A 15,741-nucleotide genomic window follows, 5' to 3' on the forward strand; every position below is an offset into this window, starting at 1 on the left:
TAATATTTAATATCCATTGCTGAGGGTGATGAACATACCAAGCTTCACCTCCATGACAGCTCCACTCTCCAAGGGACAAATCTGGCGATGTCTCACGAATGCGGCTTCGCAGCCTCCCCGTCTAAGAAAATTATGCCTCCGCGCCCCCAAATATGTAATCCCCATTCCTCGATTTCCTTTTCTCCGCTAGCGTTTGATTACCATTGCCGTTTTCTTCCGTAGCGGCTTTTCTAGGGTTTTTTTTCGCCCCAAAATTTTCAAATTTCACCAAAATCGTCACCGCCAGGATGATCGCTGGCCCTCTCTGCTGAAAAATCCGAATAAAATCGTCATTCGAATTTTTTTCTGGTCAGTAATTCTAATTTCGATGTGGTGATGAGTTCCAGATAACGTCGTTGTTCTTTGTCCTAATAAATTTTCCGTGAAATCAATCTTCGGAATCTTCATGTATTTCTAGATTGATTGCATATTTTGTTCTGGTTGTGCCATTTGAGTTTTTCGATCGGCATATATTTCATAAATTCAGCCTTTGCAGCTCACGTTAGATAAGTCGTTGGAATGTTTCGATTTCAGGTTGAGGTCGAACTCTCTGATGGCGATGCATTCAAACTATCCGCAGAGTTTTTAAGAGTCTACAGCCCAGCCGCCAACAGCAAGATTCGGTCAGTTATGGGGGAGAAGGTGAAATTAATTTGACTAAACAAGTGGAATTATATCTCTTGATCATGTTTTACTGTATGAACATCAATGATTTCCATACATCTGTGATGGATTAGCGGTTGCAAAATCATGGGGGACAGTTTTGATATGAAATTCAAATTGCTTTTGTGAAATTTGTGGCCTTTTTCATTGGATTGAACCACTTTACCTCTGCGATGACTAGTTGACATCGTCATCCATAACCAGATGCGAGCGATGATGATGACGGCGATGAGCTCACTTGAGAGAGAGGAAGTGCAGATTGGCATAGTCTCATTTAGGGAAAAAATATTATGTAGATTATGTCTGTCCTCCCATTATCAATATCATCGTCGTCATCATTCTCATCATCATCCGCACAAGCATTTGATAAATGATGACGAGTCATCATCGCCGTTGTCTTCTTGGATCAGGCCTGTGGGAAATAAATAGTTTTATCTATACTACATTTGTACTCAGAAGATCATCATACTTATCATTATACTTGTCATCGTCATCCATACCAACACTCGAAAGGCAATGTCGTATCGTCATTGTCATTGTTATCTAGGCTCAGACAAATGACAAGGGCAATAATGTCGTCCTCTCGTCATCATCATCCATGATAAATAATAGTGTTTTGATTTTCAAGTTTGGTGGCTCTTTTTTTTGTGAAAGTTGGTCTGCCTATCCAAATGGCATGGAGATAAGGAATCATATAAAATGGAATGGAAAATTCTTTCCCTCTTCTAACATTCCTGTACTGAAAACTGGATTTCTTTCTCCCTTGTATGATTATTAATATTTATTTGGATTAAAATCAGGTAATCTTCGGACGACGGAACGTGGGCATCATGTCTGCAGAGCCTGTCGGGAACTATGGGATCAGGCTAATATTCGATGATCTGCACAAGACCGGCATTTACACATGGGACTATTTTCATCATCTGGGTACGAACAAATTTGCCTTGATGAGAAACTACATCAAAACCTTAAAGAAACTTGGCCTCTCACGAGACCCGCGCTGGAAAGGCTAATTTTCAGTCTTTTGTTTCAACTCTGTCTTCCAATGTTAGAAATATTTGCTGACATGATGAGAGGTCCGTAGCTTGTACCTTTTCTGTTAAAATTCATTGGCACCAAAATCTGGTACAGTTCTATATAAATTATTTATGATACTTCATAGAGACCTTTTCCTCCCATGATTATTTATCTACTGAACTCCCATGGTAGCGTTCCAGAAGATATTCAATGATACCAAATAGACATTTTTCCCCGTGATTGTTGAGCTCTGTTAACATCCAACGTAGAGATATAGAGGCTTTACTGTAAATAATTCAGTCTCTTTTATTTGGTACTTTTTGTTGAAATTTAATGCTGACAACAGGGACCATGGCTGCCAAAATCTGGTACCACTGTAGAAAAATTTCTGTGATACTTGATAGACCTTTCTTTCCCATGATTATTTATCTCCCTTGGATTATTGATCTCTCTGGAATTCCATGCTGATCAATTCAAAGATTACCAAAGTTCTTCAAAATGAGCATCAAAAAGGCCAGATGAAACCAGATCTGTGTTCATCAGAGTATGCTTTTATAGACAATTTTGGAAACACTATATGACATAGCATGGAATCTTGAAATGAAACCCGAATCAGGTCAGTCATTGCTTCTCTCCTCCAGCTCCACATGTCTGCATCAAACAAGAGAGTAAAAAATTAGCAAAGTCGATATGAGAATTAAACAGCCGAATATCTGCCAGTATGCCACAATTCTCATTAGACCAGACCAACGTCTTCCATCCATTATTTATAAATAGATTACAGTATGGACAAACCAATCCTATGATTAGGGGACAGACGGAGATTGAAATTTTTGATTGAATTAACTAGATTTTTTACTTGGACCAATCAATGATCATTCTGAAGTACATCCTTCTTAAGATGAAAAGAAGCGCCCTTGCTAGGACCTATAGATTTTAGCACATTTGGTAAAATCTTTATACGGTAACACATCCAACCAAGATCAAGGCTGATCTTGATCTGGCCGATCTGTTGATCGGATCTATCTGATCATAATCAAGACCAATCAATCTAACTTTTTGATTCAATCCAAACTGATGATCTAGCACTTTAGGCATGCCCCCTGCAGATTCGTTAATTTCTGATCTGGGAGGGGCATACATTTCAGGAACATGATATCACTGCGAATGTTCTTCAATTAGAAAAATGTTGCAATCATTTCTACTGCCGGCCAATGAGATAAATAAGCTGTCAAGGAGCAATCATAACTTAATCAAATTTGGATTGATCACTGATCACAGTGATCTTCCTTTTTCTTTTCGAAAAAAAACTTACTCAGGTTTTTGACTCGGGATTCTGTTCTGATGCCTCCGTCGTCTCCGGGAGGGACGTAATACTTCCAAAAGCCTCTTTAGCATTCTTGCCCGCATCGCCAAAGAAATCTTTCACTTTGTCAACCACAGTTTTGAGCTCTTCTTCTGGTGGTAGCTGATAGACATTCATGTTAAAATACAAAACATGAGATTTTTGTAGAAAGCCCATTAAAATTTGAGTATTACAATATCGGATGAAATCTAATAAACTAAATATCAAAGGCGTTAAATTATTGAAGCAAAAGTTAGCGGCAGACCAGATAAAATGAATTTTTTTTCTTTCTGGACACAAATCCATCATCAAAAATCACTTAGAAGTAACTCTATTTTGCGTTTGAGGGTTATCTGAACCTGTATCATATTCCAAGCGTTTTGAACTGTAAATCTTTCAACAGTAAACAAAAGGCAATCAATCAGCCCACCAAAAGTCACACCAACGACATCTGTTCAAGTAGAAAATAATCTAGATCGATTTCATTAAATAACCACGAATACCATTAACTCGCAATTTCTATAAGATCTGGTAAGAAACCTATAAGTGGATCACTGCTTGACTTCCTGATAGGGTCCCAAATCTTTATCAGATCAAGTTAAATACTTGAAGCCCTTTGTTCCATTGTTCATTTCCCATCTCTTATTTATATTTCCCTTTATGTTTAACCGGGCCACGTTTCTATAAGTGGACCCATGTGACTTTGTTGTAAAGTCACCAATGCTCCCACCTGAGAATAAGAACTTGATATGAGTGGGCTGAGCCCATTTACTTTTATTGGGTGGTTCTTAAACCTGCTGTAATAGGTGAATAAGTAAGAATTTTTATTCTCGTTCTTCTAACCCACGCTTCCACAAGATTGGTTTAGGAGAGGGTGTACAAAGGGAACTAAACACTTACCTAAGGAGGGCAATCAAAAAACTTTGAATTGGAAAACAGAGATATTTCTATTTCCTGTTCCCATCATAGTCTCTCTGTCTTTGCATTACCTTCCTTTCCTTAAGGCGGGCAGTAAAGAAACTTGTTGAAATGGAAAAGAGAGATCTTTCTATTTTCTAATCCCATCATATTCTCTCTTTCTTTCCACTACCTTCCTTGAGCTGAAATCTATAGCAGATAGCAAGGCTGCTACTTTTCATTTTTGAGCAGGATGTTGTTTCTTCAACACTCCCCCGCAGCACCTGCCCGCTGGCCTATTTCTGGCCCCCGCGTGAAGTGTGTTGCTTCTAGTATTTGAACATGCCACCTTGCTCTGAGACCATGTTAGATTCAAGTGCTTACCAACTGTGCTGAAAACTATAACTGATAGCAAGGGCGCTACTTTTCATCTTTAAGCGGGATGTTGTTCTTCAATCAAAATATCACTCTCAAATGAGCAATATGCCCCCAGAAAAATAAATAATAATGACCATTAAGATATCTGCACAGGAATGGGTTCATAATTGAAAATTTGGTCATATTAACTAAATAAACAGAAGATTTTAAAATTAGCATTGGTGCGGAAATGCTCCAGACAACAATTTTCATGAACCAAATCCAAAGAGATTTAAATCTGACACACTGTGGCCAAGTTAAATAATAAATATATCCAACAAATCAGATGAAAAGCAATCCTGGAATGGAGCTTCTGTTTTGTACTAATCACAAATGAAATGCCGCCTAAACCTTGAACCCTATTCTGGTCAAACTACAACTGCATCACTTAGTTTTTTTTGAGAGGTTAAAAAATTTGCCGTTCAACATAATCCTTGAACCCCAAATTCTAAATAAAAGACGGGCTGAAGGCAAATTTGTTTCCCACCATGAGCTCTTAGTAGATTGTAGTAATAACATTCAAAGTATTAGGAAAAAAGGAAACAAAGAGCGAAAGGCTTACTTCAATGACATCAGATGTAGCTAATGCAGCTCGGAGGTTGTTGTTTTCCTGAAAATTAAGATTACTTGAGTGAGTCTTACAAACCTACCAAACACTAAGCCATTAAGAAACCAAACGAGTTAACTTTAAAGACAGGAGACTCACAACAAGCTTATAGCCATATCTGAAAGATGTGGCAGACCGAAGTACTCTGAATTGCTTAAAAGCAGTCTTTTGCAATGACTTTTCATCCTGTTTAAATTAGATCACCTGATCAAGTCAGTAATTTATGATATCAGAGCAGCGAGCAGCAACTGCTGAAGGTTTATGACATTAGAAAACGAGCTCTTAACAATATTATTGGGATAGGGAAGGTCCCAAGAGAAAAGAAAAACTAAAATTACCAATCCCACAAGAAAATCAAATATTTTGGGGTTAGTGAGCTGAGGCCCACATAACATAAGTTATCATGACAATCACAACAAAAATCCAATAGCTTCAGACCACAATTTCCAATGAAATTAAGAAATAACTGTAATACAGCTCGGAATAGTTCATATATAAGTATAATCTAAATGGATAACATAAAGAAAAAGAATAGGGAAACACTGATCACTAGCGAATCAGACATTATAATAATCTGCAAGAACATATGACAAGCTAGAAGTTGTGTCAGAGTTTCAACGATCCACAGAAGACTGAGTTATAGAGAACTATAGTGAGAATGTGATAAGTTCTATTCCCGGAAATATCAAAGAAAGAAGAAGGGGCCGGGTCAACGGTACGTTGACCAGGCGGTATGACTTAAGCTTCTGTGTTCACCACCCTATAAATAAAGGGGTCGACAGTCAGGTACGTATCTGGATTTTTCTTGTAACACACGCCGGGTTCCACATCGGCAAGGCCAGAGCGGGAGAGACTCGCCGCTGACCGCTTGGAGGGGGAGGAGCTCTTCCACATCGGAAGAGACGCCCGAGCATCGAGAAGGAGCTCCGCCTGGAGGGAGGAGATGTCTCGATCTCCTACGTTACCATATCGTGTATATCTTGCAATTTACCTTTCTTGGAACACAAGTATTCTTTGGGCATACATCGTGATTGGAGTTTCGAGTTCAGATAGGATCGGAGTTGAACCTATCAGAATGAGTAACAGATGCAGTCTTTTGTCTCACAAATCCAGGATGATCTTGATAGGAACCTTGATTTAGGTTATATTGAAAAAGATGATAGATGAGATCAATTGGGGGAGGCAGGGATCGATAGGGGAGGAGCCGGCTGGAGATCGAATAAAGGATGGATTACCACAGGGGAAACTGGTTGAGGAGTGAAAGACTGATCACAGAAGAAGAAGGGATCGGATGAGAGGGAAAGCTGGTTGAAGATCTGGAGACACAATCAGGAGAGGCAGAGATTTTTAATGGAAAAGATAAGAGATTTTTAGTGGAAGGAACATGACCCCCCTAAATCCCCCTTGGGGTGAATAACTACTCTTTCATAGATACAGAAACTTGCCCTTGTAACTCCATGGGGTTTGCTTAAAGGAAAACCCGCGTAAACGAGCTCGAGGTAGCACGACCCTTGAGGAAAACCCTCTCGTCTTTTCTATGATAAAGAGAGCCCCTCTCTAATGCTTTTATGTAAAAGCCCCTTACTCCCTCTTTACAATTCACATCCAAGCTCCCAAATCTTTCCAGTGATTTCACATCCGCCTTCAAGATTTGGGAGCTTGGATCTCGTAGCCTGGGTGTGGGTAGGCCGCGGTCGGCGCGGATGGTCCGGCGTGGGTTGCTGGCTCCGAATATGGATGGGGAGCGTAAGTGTGTGCTACGGCAGGCTGACCGTGCATGCCGATCGGGTAGGTCGGCTGCGGTGCCGGCGGGTACCCCGTGGGGTAATGTGGGGCCACGATAGGTGGCGCGTGCAGGGCGCTGTGGGTCTGAGGCACGGACACGTGTGCCGTGCTATAGTATGTCGGCGGCCTGTAGGTAGCCGGGGGCGCCGGAAGAGGGGCTTTTACATAAAGCCCGGTTAAATACGAGGAATTGCACGGGCAAGTGAAGGAGCTACTCTCCAAAGGATTGATCAGGGAGAGCCTTAGCCCGTGGGCCGTACCGGCCCTACTCGCGCCCAAGAAGGACGGGACTTGGCGCATGTGTTGTGACTCCAGGGCCATCAACAAGATTACGGTGAAGTACCGTTTCCCAATCCCTAGGATACAGGACTTGTTCGACGAACTGGTTGGACCCACTATCTATTCGAAGATAGATCTTCGGAGTGGATATCACCAGGTTCGGATCCGACCTGGAGACGAGTGGAAGACGGCGTTTAAGATCAAGGATGGATTATACGAGTGGAACGTCATGCCATTCGGGCTCTCGAACGCCCCGAGTACTTTCCAGAGGCTCATGAACGAGGTACTTCGCGCGTTCATGGGAAAGTTCGTCGTCGTGTACTTCGACGACATATTAGTTTATAGTTCCACGAGAGACGAGCACCTCCAGCACCTTCGGTTAGTGTGCACCACGCTGCGCCGCGAGAAACTGTATGCTCACCCGAAGAAGTGTAGCTTCTTCGTATCCGAGGTATCCTTCCTCGGATTCATCTTGTCAGCACGAGGAGTCGCCGTCGATCCCGCCAAGGTGGAAGCCATCACCACTTGGCCGAAGTTGAAGAACGTGCACGACGTTCGCAGCTTCATAGGACTCGCCAAATTCTATAGAAGATTCGTGCCCGGTTTTAGCGGGGTAACTGCACCTCTCACAGACCTCCTCAAGAAGGAGCACTTCGAATGGACCCCAGCAGCAGATCACGCCTTCGAGCTAGTGAAGAAGCTCATGACAGAGGCGCCGGTACTCCGGTTATCCGACTTTGCGAAAGTCTTCGAGGTGTCATGCGACGCCTCGGCAGTCGGGATAGGGGAGTCCTCAGCCAGGAGGGACACCCCATAGAGTATTTTAGCGAAAAGCTAAACGACACGCGCAGGAGGTACGACAACTACGATAGGGAATTCTACGCCCTAGTGCAGTCGCTGCGCCACTGGCGCCACTATCTCCTCCCGAAGGAGTTCGTCCTCTTCTCGGACCACAGTGCGCTACGCCACCTTCACGATCAGCGCAAGGTCAGCGATCGCCACGCGCGTTATATCGCCTACCTACAGGATTTCACGTTCGTTGTTCGTCACAAGAAAGGCAAGGACAATGTAGTAGCCGATGCCTTGAGTAGACGATCGCTGGTCTTGAACGTGATGAGGACTCAAGTCCTCGGGTTTGAACAGCTACGCGAGGATTACAGCGATTGTCCCGACTTCGGGAAAATCTTCGCGCAGGTCCACGACAGCACAGTCCCGAAGTCCTGGGATTACTACATCGACGACTGGTACCTCTTCCACGGCAAGAGGCTATGCATATCCCGGACGTCCCTCCGAGATTTCCTAGTATGGGAAACGCACGCCGGTGGCCTGAGCGGACATTTCAGCATCAACAAGACGATCAGAGAGATGGAGCATCGGTTCTTCTGGCCATCTCTGAAGCGAGATGTGGGGAAAATCATTTCCCAATGCTCCACGTGCACGAGGGCCAAGATGACGAAGCAGAACACGGGCCTCTACACACCAATACCCGTTCCCGACAGGCCATTGGAGGACGTCAGCGTAGATTTTGTCTTAGGTTTACCTAAGACCTTGAGAAACCATGATTCCATCATGGTTGTCGTCGACCGCTTCTCGAAGATGGCGCACTTCGTGCCGTGTTCGAAAGCATGCGACGCATCTAGAGTCGCTCGACTCTTCTTCGATCACGTGGTTAGGTTACACGGCGTACCTAAGACCATCGTCTCTGATCGAGACGTTAAGTTTACGAGCTACTTCTGGAAGACTCTTTGGGTTCTCATGGGGACCCAACTAAAGTTTTCCATTGCGTATCATCCTCAGACGGATGGTCAGACGGAGGTTACCAACCGTAGTCTGGGTAACCTCCTTAGGTCACTAGTGGGTGAGAACCTTAGGATGTGGGATCAAGTCCTACCCCGCGCCGAATTCGCCTTCAACCACTCGGTGAACCGCACGACGGGAAAGGCCCCGTTCGAGATAGTGTACGGTCAACTTCCGAGGAAGCCCATTGACCTTATTCCCTTAGATTCATGCAGTAAATTTTCTAACGACGCATATGATTTCGCGAACGAACTTAGGAGCATGCATGAGCATATTCATTCACGCATATCATCCCTCAATGAGCAATACAAGGCTGCCGCCGACAAGGGACGTAGGTCCAGTATATTCTCAGAGGGCGATCTAGTGATGGTTAGATTGAGGCCTGAGAGACACTCTCCAGGGGTCGCTACGAAGCTTCATGCTCGTAGTGCCGGGCCTTTCCGAGTAGCCCAACGGATCAACGACAATGCACATGTCGTGAGCATTCCTCCTAGTTGGGGAATTAGTTCTACCTTCAACGTCTGTGACTTGGTCCGATATCATCCCTTGCCACCCATTGAAGAGCCTCACAGCCACTCGAAACTTGATAGTGAAGTGAGTAAGAGTACATAGATTCCTTTTCCACTACCCACCCGTATGCGGCAGGAAAAGATAGAAACAGTACTGCAGGAAGTAATTAACGCTGTAGGGGATCGAGTGGAGCGCACATTCCTGGTGCACTGGCAGGGGCGCCCGACATTGGACGACACGTGGATCACGGAGGAAGACCTACGGCGACATCGACCCGACCTGCTCCAGCCCATCGACGACATCGTGGAGGCCAGCTCGACGGAGTCGAGCTCTTCCCGCCCCGGGAGGATGATGGGGGACCATCGCGACGGCACTGCCACAGGACGCGTTTGACTTCCCCGAGCCGCTCGTGCCGACGCCCGCGACCCCGACTTTAAGTACTCGTCGTAAGTCTTTATTATTTTCTTGTTCTGTTAGTTCGTGATAAACATTCGGACCCGGCCATGTGTTAGGCCTCGTCCGCTCTTTTCACGTCCCGTTCTCTTTTGTTACGTGTAAAGAGGAGGGCCACGTCATGCGATGGACCCCTCCTCCCTTGTGGCTTCTTGGCACCCTTCCCCCCCCTATATAAGGGGAAGGCATGCCCCAAGGGCCCCCTTAGAGACCCATTTGGAGAAAAGCATCGATGTTTGTTTTCCTTGAGTTTTTGTTCTTTCAGCCGTTAGTCCAAAATTAGCAGGTGGTCTTCTTCCACCTCCGTCCAGGGGTCAGGAGGCTGTTCAGCTTCCAGGGGCTTGCGACCTCGCCAGGCCAAGGTAAGCCTAGCCTGTCCTCTGATCTCACCCAGCGTGGGAACTTGGCGGCACCTTGGCCGTCACTCGGAAGGTTTCCGCGGCGCCAGAAAGCTCCCCACCCACCACGGTGGTCCGATCCCGCGCACGCACCCCTCGATCTGCCCGTCCCTCTCTGCCCGGCATCCTCACTGCGCACGGTACCACCCCTACGCGCCGCTCGCCGCACACGACAGCCCGGACGTCTGCTAGCACCCCTACGTGCGGCGGGATACTCTTACGACCAGTGACGACCGGCCACCCGTGGCCTGGCACTGCCATCGCTGCTCTAGACAACCTCGCAGTGACTCCCCGCGTTGTCCCTGCGTGGAAGACCCCCCTTGCCGCTCTCCGGCCCTCGTACCGGGCGGACATCGCCCTCTCTATCTGTGGACGCCCGCCCTCCGCCCCGCGCGACCGTGGCCGTCGTGTCTTGTTACCGGCCGCCGGTGCCCGAGTGCCTCGGTTACCACTCTCCCGCCTCTCTCCTGGCGGACGACGTTCTCTCTCTCTCTCTCTCTATGGACTCCTGCGCCCCGTCACCGTGTGACCGTGGTCGTCGTGCCCTGCTCCTGGCCACCGGTGCTCGTGCGTTTCGCCCCTCTGCACACATTCGCTAGCGGCCCCGCGCGCCTGTGATCATCAAGGGTTGGCCACCTGTTTCTGTTGACTGGTTGTGTGTCGACTGGCGCGTGCAACTGTTGACTGGCTAGAGCTACTGGCATGGTATTCTCTCGGGTGTTCGACATTGACGGAGCGCTTAACCAGGTTCCCTCTCGACTCGTCTCCCCTTTGAATTTCCAGTATCATTATTTCCTTCAGTACTGTCTTCCGCTATCGTATTCCGCTGCCGCCTAGTTCATTGACCTTGGATAGGTTAGCCACCCCATTCGAGAGATAGAATTTCTTTGAGATTGACGAACATGTCATAGTCATCGAGGGTGATCTCCTGCGGGCCGTCAAACGCCCTCACGTCGAGCTCGATCGTGAGATCTCGTGGGTCACTTGGAGTCGACCCGGATCTAATCGTCCCCTTTGGATTTACTGAACCGCCGGCCCTCCATCGATCCGTCCTCGTCGCTCTAAGAGGAAATTTGAACGTGCATTCATCTTCTTAATTGTCACGCATCGTGCATCGCTGTGACGTAATACGAGCCGTCGATCCCGGCCGTCCCGTATTACATCACAATGTGATGGCACCACTGGCTTCAGTATAGTGAATGAATCACACGATGACAAATTATGTGCCTCTCGCGCGCCATCAATTTCTATTTCTTTCTCGTTCTGTCCCTTCCTCTCTGTCTCTTTCTCTCTTTCTAACTCTTTCTGTCAAGAGTCAATCTTGTCAACAGCCCCCATCCCATGATTTCTGACCCCATGGGATAGCTGGCCCTGGAACTGCCGTCCCTCGTCCCAGAGTCGCCTGGTGCCGGTTCATGCATCCTATCCAGGATGCTGCCCACTAACCAAAAATATCCCTTGGGTTATAGGATCATATCAGATTTCTACCTTGAAATCTCATCTGACCTTTTGCCATCCTCCCTAATGGGCTGGAGAACCAGCAATGTACTTAGTCAGTGACAATGTTTACTGAAAACATATTTATGTCAATCCATGGTCAAACAGGTCTTGTGCAAGCCTTCCTAGACACATCAGTCTTCGCAGTGAAATAAGACTGGCTTTCATGGAAAAATTTCCAAATTCCCAATGCGGTGAAATGACAAAGAATATATAAATCTATGTCGCTTGATTTCAGGTTTTCCGCCATTCCACTTATGGAGCAAGCAGTGATGATTTTTTCCAATAAACACGTTCTTACATGAAGAGACGTTGAGGGTCATCCAACACATGTCATGATAATAAAAGCACAACACAATATAGGCAGAAACTTAGATCTTGCAGAAACTACAATTCCACGGAATTTTTTTTGAGAACTTTCCCGTCCACCACTAGTCACTGTGATCCAATCTGTGCCAGAGGTGACTTAACCAGAGTTAATATGTATGCTCATATGCTTCTCGCCAAGTTTTTTGTCAGAGGGTTTGTGGCGCATAATATAATGGCAAACTTTTGGCTGCACACTATGTCACACTATGTCAGGATTGCCTTGCCACACTATGTCAGGATGAACAACATTTTCTTTACTCCTTAAAACAATAAAAAATATTCATATGAAGAGAGTACAGGAAAGTCAAATTTTCTCCTGCATGCCAGTCCGATCAGATTTCATTGAAGAAATTATTGATGAATGTGTCCTAAGAAGAGGTGCATAATCATTTTCTACATGGTCAAAGTCACTGATTTTGTCGACTCAGAACAGGGCTTCTTCTTGCAGAGCCAGGTTGAACGAATTCTCCACTAAACTTTATACTAATTACTGCTATAACCACAGCGTCATAGATGCTCAAATATCATTGCGGTCTCAAAAGACAACAAAGTGTGCAAATATGGAAGGATTGCAAAACATTAGAAGTTCAGGTTGTTGAACACACTTATTAGTTGCTTATTTTCTTCTCTTTTGTCTGTATATTGGCCCATAAGAATGGCCCATTACGACTCTCTCCCTTATGCATAAATACTTCGTAGTTAACCATAATCCATTATTGAGTTGAGCTTAATCCTCTTTCTTTCTTGTGGGCCCTGTCTTTGCCCAAATACAGGTTGATGACTGTCATGCAGAATCGATGCCTCCGCTCTAAATATACATTAAAAAGACAAAAGGGTGATAAGCATTTTACCCGGTAGATGACAGCAGCAAGATTCCTGGCTATAGTATCCTTGTAGATGTACTTCCCTATAAAACTATCCTTAGCAGCAACCATAATCTTTGCTGTCGTACCTCCGGTAACAACGCTTAACGGGTACCATAGATAGACCTGTACGAACTCCAACATGATCAGATCAAGGCAAGTAACTTTAAATGGTGAAATGAAGTAGATATGCGACCAAATCAAGACTTTATTTTTTGAAAGATGAATTAGGGTAAAATTATGATTTTTGAAAGACATTTTCTAAATGGTGAAATGAAGTAAGATGAAATGACGTTATTCATGGTTTTCTTGGACAATGACAAAATCATATTTGTAATTTAAAACCAGTAATCATCATCGTACTCTACCTGAGTGAAGAATGACAATTTTGTCATCATCTTACTTAATCTGTTTGCAGATGACGGATGACGATGATTTGTCATCTCACATCATCTGAGCAAGGTTAACAGAGGAAGAATGACGTGAGGTGATGATGAAACTAAATAGTCATCTTCATCGTCATCCTACCTTCAGATGAGAGATACAAGTGAAGAAGATTTTGTCATTATCTGTGTCATCATGGCAGGGGCCAATGATGGGGATGATAATGATTTTTCATAGTCTTCTGTCAGCTACATCGGTGACAGCAAACACTAAAAGGATCACCAAGGAGGGAAAACATAAATATTTCAATAAATTGAAAATGGAACGAATGGAGAAAAGGGCAATCAGTTGAAAGTCACTGTCTAAATGGGTGGATTGAAAGAGTTCAACCAGATCAAGAGACACAATATTTCAAACGGAATTCAACACAAAATGATTATAACATATTTCCATCCAATGGAAGAAAGGAAAGCCAAGTGAAATAGCACGAAAAAATTATGAAATTCAACGCTACTGCTAGCGGAGTAATGTTTTGATAAGAAAGAAAGAGAGAGAAAGAAAGCAAGAAGGAAAGAGAGATAGAGAGATACATAGATAGGGAGATATAGATATCTGTAGAGCGAGTGATATATTGATAGATAATTAGATCGAGGGATAGATAGAAGAGAGGGAATAGAGAGATACATACATAGAGAAGAGAGGAGAGAGAGAAAGAAAAAGAATGAGCGAATTAACGAACGAATGAATAAGAATGAATGAACAGATAAATGAACGCAAAATGAATGAATGAATGAATGAATGAACAGATAAATGAACGAAAGCATGAATGAATGAACAGATAAATGAATGAATGAATGAACAGATAAATGAACGAAAGCATGAATGAATGAACAGAAATGAATGAATGAATGAATGAATGAATGAACAGATAAATGAACGAAAGCATGAATGAATGAACAGATAAACAAATGAATGAATGAACATATAAATGAACGAATGGATGAATAGATAAATAAATGAATGAATAGATAAACGAACGAATGAATAGATGAATGAACAGATATATGAATGAATGAATGAGCAGATGAATGAAAAAAACGAATGAATGAACAGATAAATGAATGAATGAGTGAATGAATGAAGGAAAGAAGACTGACCTTGTCGGTCCGAATAAAGATGACGAAGCGAGGATTGCCGTCATCCTCGATTTTAGGCAGGGGCGGGGGCGCCTGACGCTGGAACTGACGTTGCATGGCCTTCTTCCCCTTCGCCTCGATCACCACCGCCGGCTGCCTTCTCAAAAGGCGCGGCTGCTGCTTTTCTCGTCGACCCATCAATCCTTCATCCAACTGCGTCCTCCTCACGCTGGAGGAGGACAGCGGGAGCCGAACCAGAGCGTTCAGAGCCATGAAAACCTCCGATTTCTTCTTCCGACCTTCGTTCTCGACTCTCCGCTTGCACCCACTTGAGCAATTGAGCAGATCAACGAAGAGGAATGCCGATTGGAGCCTCTCCGGCGTGGAGGGCCCGTCCACGTTTCTCCCCAATTCCTGCTCTCCCTCTCTCTTATCCACCGAGCATTTCAGTGTCCGAGAACCACATGTCCTCTCTCTTTTGTAAGGCTCGTGGACGGACGGACGGATGACGGAACGGGATTATATTAGACAATCAGTAAGCTCAGGACCTCGTCACCGGTGTCCTGGACCGGCACCGAGACCGGGACGTGGGACGGGACAATTTTTAGAAGTTTGTCTGAGCCATCCCATCATGGCTATGGTTTGACAGTCCCGGTCCGGTTGGGGATTTTAGCCAAGACCTACACCTTACCTAAACTTTGGTTTGATTCTCGTCTGTTCTTGTTCGGTCCCGGTCTGGTCAGGTTGACCAGTCAGTATGAAAGTCAAAGTAGAAAATTTATGTTCATATTAATGTTAAATATCCTCTATATTAAGTGGGTGCCCATAGATGGTCAAATATATGGGGTCCCCGCTGAGCTCAATAGTGTTGGGTTGGTGTATTGGTTCATCCATGAAATCATGATTCCATGGATGCGGAAGCCTAATAATCTATTCAAAATCAATCTTTAAAATCAAACATCGAATGTACATTGTGGGAAACTTTTTCCACCCTTGACTTTGTCGCTTTGAGATCGTTCTGAGACCGTTCACGTGTTGAGCCTATAGAAATATCCACGCGATCACTTGGGGCTTGGATCTCCACCCCATCTTCTTCAACTCTTCTTGAAAATCTTGAAGATCTTCTCACCATTAAGACACTCTCCGTGGTTGAGTGGATAAGAGAGTGGAGAACGGGAGGGGCTCTCAAATTTGGCTAGCTTGGGCGCTTGAAATGAGTGCCCCTTCCGTATTTAAATTTTACTTAACTTTTTCTCAAAAACCTTACAAAGTAAAATATATCCAC

At 44.6% G+C, this 15,741-nt stretch overlaps 2 protein-coding genes across 2 annotated transcripts; one reads left to right on the forward strand and one right to left on the reverse strand.

The window, feature by feature from the left end:
* LOC144711056 (Myb domain protein) lies at positions 1-1,878 on the forward strand. Its single transcript, XM_078584973.1, has 3 exons — positions 1-154; positions 574-681; positions 1,503-1,878. Exons 1-3 carry the CDS (start codon positions 29-31, stop codon positions 1,713-1,715), a joined length of 447 nt encoding a protein of 148 aa, XP_078441099.1. The 5' UTR covers positions 1-28; the 3' UTR covers positions 1,716-1,878.
* A 311-nt stretch (positions 1,879-2,189) lies between these two features.
* LOC144710869 (multidrug resistance protein) lies at positions 2,190-14,907 on the reverse strand. Its single transcript, XM_078584706.1, has 6 exons — positions 14,478-14,907; positions 12,925-13,062; positions 5,085-5,171; positions 4,941-4,988; positions 3,035-3,187; positions 2,190-2,370 (listed from the first exon to the last, which is right to left on the reverse strand). The coding sequence occupies exons 1-5, from the start codon at positions 14,727-14,729 to the stop codon at positions 3,035-3,037; spliced, it is 678 nt and encodes a 225-aa protein (XP_078440832.1). The 5' UTR covers positions 14,730-14,907; the 3' UTR covers positions 2,190-2,370.
* Between the last annotated feature and the right edge of the window lie 834 nt (positions 14,908-15,741).

The sequence above is a fragment of the Wolffia australiana genome, chromosome 13, assembly GCF_029677425.1.
Source record: "Wolffia australiana isolate 7733 chromosome 13, ASM2967742v1".
Classification (NCBI taxonomy): Eukaryota; Viridiplantae; Streptophyta; class Magnoliopsida; order Alismatales; family Araceae; genus Wolffia; species Wolffia australiana.